This window comes from Aplysia californica, unplaced genomic scaffold, assembly GCF_000002075.1.
Source record: "Aplysia californica isolate F4 #8 unplaced genomic scaffold, AplCal3.0 scaffold00080, whole genome shotgun sequence".
In the NCBI taxonomy this organism is placed as follows: Eukaryota; Metazoa; Mollusca; class Gastropoda; order Aplysiida; family Aplysiidae; genus Aplysia; species Aplysia californica.
The window spans coordinates 1,163,775-1,166,373 of record NW_004797350.1 but is presented as its reverse complement, the minus strand read 5'-3'; the positions used below and the strand labels follow the sequence as shown (position 1 = coordinate 1,166,373).

The following is a 2,599-nucleotide window of genomic DNA, read 5'->3' as shown; positions in this document are numbered from 1 at the left end:
ACCCCCCCCCCCTCCTCCAATAAAAAAAACCCAAACAAAAAAAACAACTTATTCATGGTTTCAGGTAGTTACAACGAGGCTTTCTCGGATACAGTGTAGCTCTGTAAAAAGCCGTTGTCCTTTTCCATCACATCGCCTGAGTCTTTCTGTACTTGTCCGTTCTCATCCTGTTCTGGGTAGCTTTTCTCTGGGACTGTGACTTTCACTTGCTCCATCTCCACCCCTCCGGGCGGCGCCGCTTTCTTCCCCTTCTCCCCACCACCATTTTGCCCACCGCTGTCCTTCTCCATTGCGGTGACACTGTCGGCGAGTAACGTCCCCTTTGTTTCCGGTGTGAGAAGAATGAGGATGAGGCTCGCTACCAACATGGCGCTGATGATTGAGTACGACAAAGCCAGCATGTCGTCCTGAAATGTAAATTATACATTGTTGGACGAGACCAGTCATTGAGCTTATTTTTTTTTTCAAATTTACATTTTTAGCGCAATAAATGCATTGAGTTTATCAAGGTAGGTGAAGGCAACAGAATAATCGTAAAAGAAAATGTGTCACAACGAGGTGGAATCAGGCGCTTGTCAATTTTTGGGCATATAGAGTTATTAATAATGTTGTCTTGCATTTGGCGAAAAGAAATACTACCTATCTTGAATGGAAGTCAAGATATTAGCGATTGAAGAGGTGGGGTCGCCTGATCCGTGAGGTAAAATTAGCTAGAAAATAGTCGCCAAAGTTTGGCAACTTCCAAAGATTTAGTGTTGTTGGGAACTGGAAATTTACTTTTTTGTGCCTTTAATGAACGTTTTTTGGTAACATCCACACAGAAATATGTAGGCATCCATTTACGAAGCTCTGCAGTTTCCTTGCTGCTGATGCTGTGAGCATCCATGTCTCTGAACCTTACAGTAGAACAGTCTTCATGTTTGTTTTGAACATACTCAGCTTGGTTTTCAATTCCAGTTCCTTAGACAGTTTATGAAAGGATATAAAAGTTGTTAAGCCAGAAAAAGAAAAAAACAACAAAAACTGTCAGTCACCCAGAAAAACGCCCGTTTCTTTGATTTTATTGTTTTAACGAGCGCCTGATTTCACCAAACTGCCTCACAAATTGAGTACGGTACAGCCAGCATATTATCCTTAAATATCAAGTATTGGGCGAGACATTTACCGGGCTCTTAATCTTATCAAAAGAGCATAAAAAACCATCACAGTCGACTACGGATGAGTCGAAAGAGTGAAAAAAAGATCAAATCATCCAAAGTTCAGCTTAACTGTTGGACCCTGTAAAGAGGAACAGCAAATGCTAAGCAAGAGAAAAAAATCAACTTAACCGAACATCAACTCAAGCGAGTTCAATACAATTTATGGAGTTGACTGTACTTGTGACGATAATAAAATACATGTAAAGTAATAGAAGCAAGTGTACGACACAGCCAGCATACCGCCCTGAAACAAGAACACCTCACGCTTTAGCTCCATTCATCCCACTGTGGAGTTTTCAAAGCGTTCTACTCACTTGCGTCCATAATTCCGGTGATGAGATCTTGCCAATTAATAACTTTGCAATGTTGATTTGGGCGGAAAATTCAATCTACGTACTGCTGCGAGAGAAATACCAAGCAAGGGTAATAAGTTTCACCACTTGTGAGAAAATGCGATCGACTCCATTTCAGGCATACTATGAATTTTCAACTTTCACGGGTCGAAGATTCATATCCAGTATGAGATTTTGACAACTTTGTTCTTTTCAAAACAATGAGGGAGCGCTTTCTTTATTTGATGGTATGATAAGGGGTTGTAGTTGTAGCAAGTGAGGACAAGAGGCGGACGGCCGATGTTTGTATTTCTAACGAGAGGTTCTTGGATCTGGGTTATTTGGAGTGCCTTTCTTATCTCTCCGCCTTCCTTGCTCGGAGACTAGCCTTACGTTTGGACGGCAAACGATGAAACAACGTTGCATTGTTGTAAAACAAGTTTATCAAGTAGCAATGGTATACGCTGATGACATTGAACAAGGAAGAAAACTCACAAAATTGACGATGTAAGGGGCGACAATCCCGCCGATCCGGGCAGCGGTGTTGGCCAGGCCATAACCAAGATTCCTGGAATAATCAGTAATAGCAATACAATGCAGTGTTATTGCTGTACAGTGTGGAAAAAGGTTCAAGTTATTTTTATTGTTTAAATTTCTTTTCAAATCTTTCAACAGGGTAATTTGAGTTTGTTTCATTTTTTTTCTTGGCTAAGTGTTTATGTTATATGTGAGTGTGCAGCAGTTTCCCTTAGTCTAATTGTACGTTCCCCCCCCCCTCTCTCTCTCTCCCACTCTCTTTTCTCTCTCTCTCTATCTCTCTCTCTCTCTCTCTCTGTTTCTTTATCTCCATCCTCTCTCTCTCTCGCTGTCTCAAAGTGCCCCCACTCCACCCATCCCCTCTCTCCTCCCTCCCTCTCCCCACCCCACCCCTTCTCTCTCTCTCTCACTCTCTTTCTCTCTCTTGCTCTCTCTCTCTCTTTCTCTCTCTCCCTCTCTCTCTTTCTCTTCATTTCTTTCTCTCCACCCTCTCTCTGTCTCAAAGTGCCCCCATACCACCCACCCTGTCTC

General features: G+C 42.4%; 1 protein-coding gene across 1 annotated transcript in view; it reads right to left on the bottom strand.

The window, feature by feature from the left end:
* Window positions 1-68: 68 nt before the first annotated feature.
* The window catches only part of LOC106011251 (solute carrier family 22 member 7), a 12,201-nt gene continuing 9,670 nt past the window's right edge, over window positions 69-2,599 (bottom strand). The window contains exons 6-7 of the mRNA XM_013080261.2: window positions 2,027-2,099; window positions 69-407 (exon numbers count right to left, since the gene is read on the bottom strand). Of these exons, the coding sequence (XP_012935715.2) occupies window positions 69-407; window positions 2,027-2,099 (412 nt within the window). The remainder of the gene's footprint in view (window positions 408-2,026; window positions 2,100-2,599) is intronic.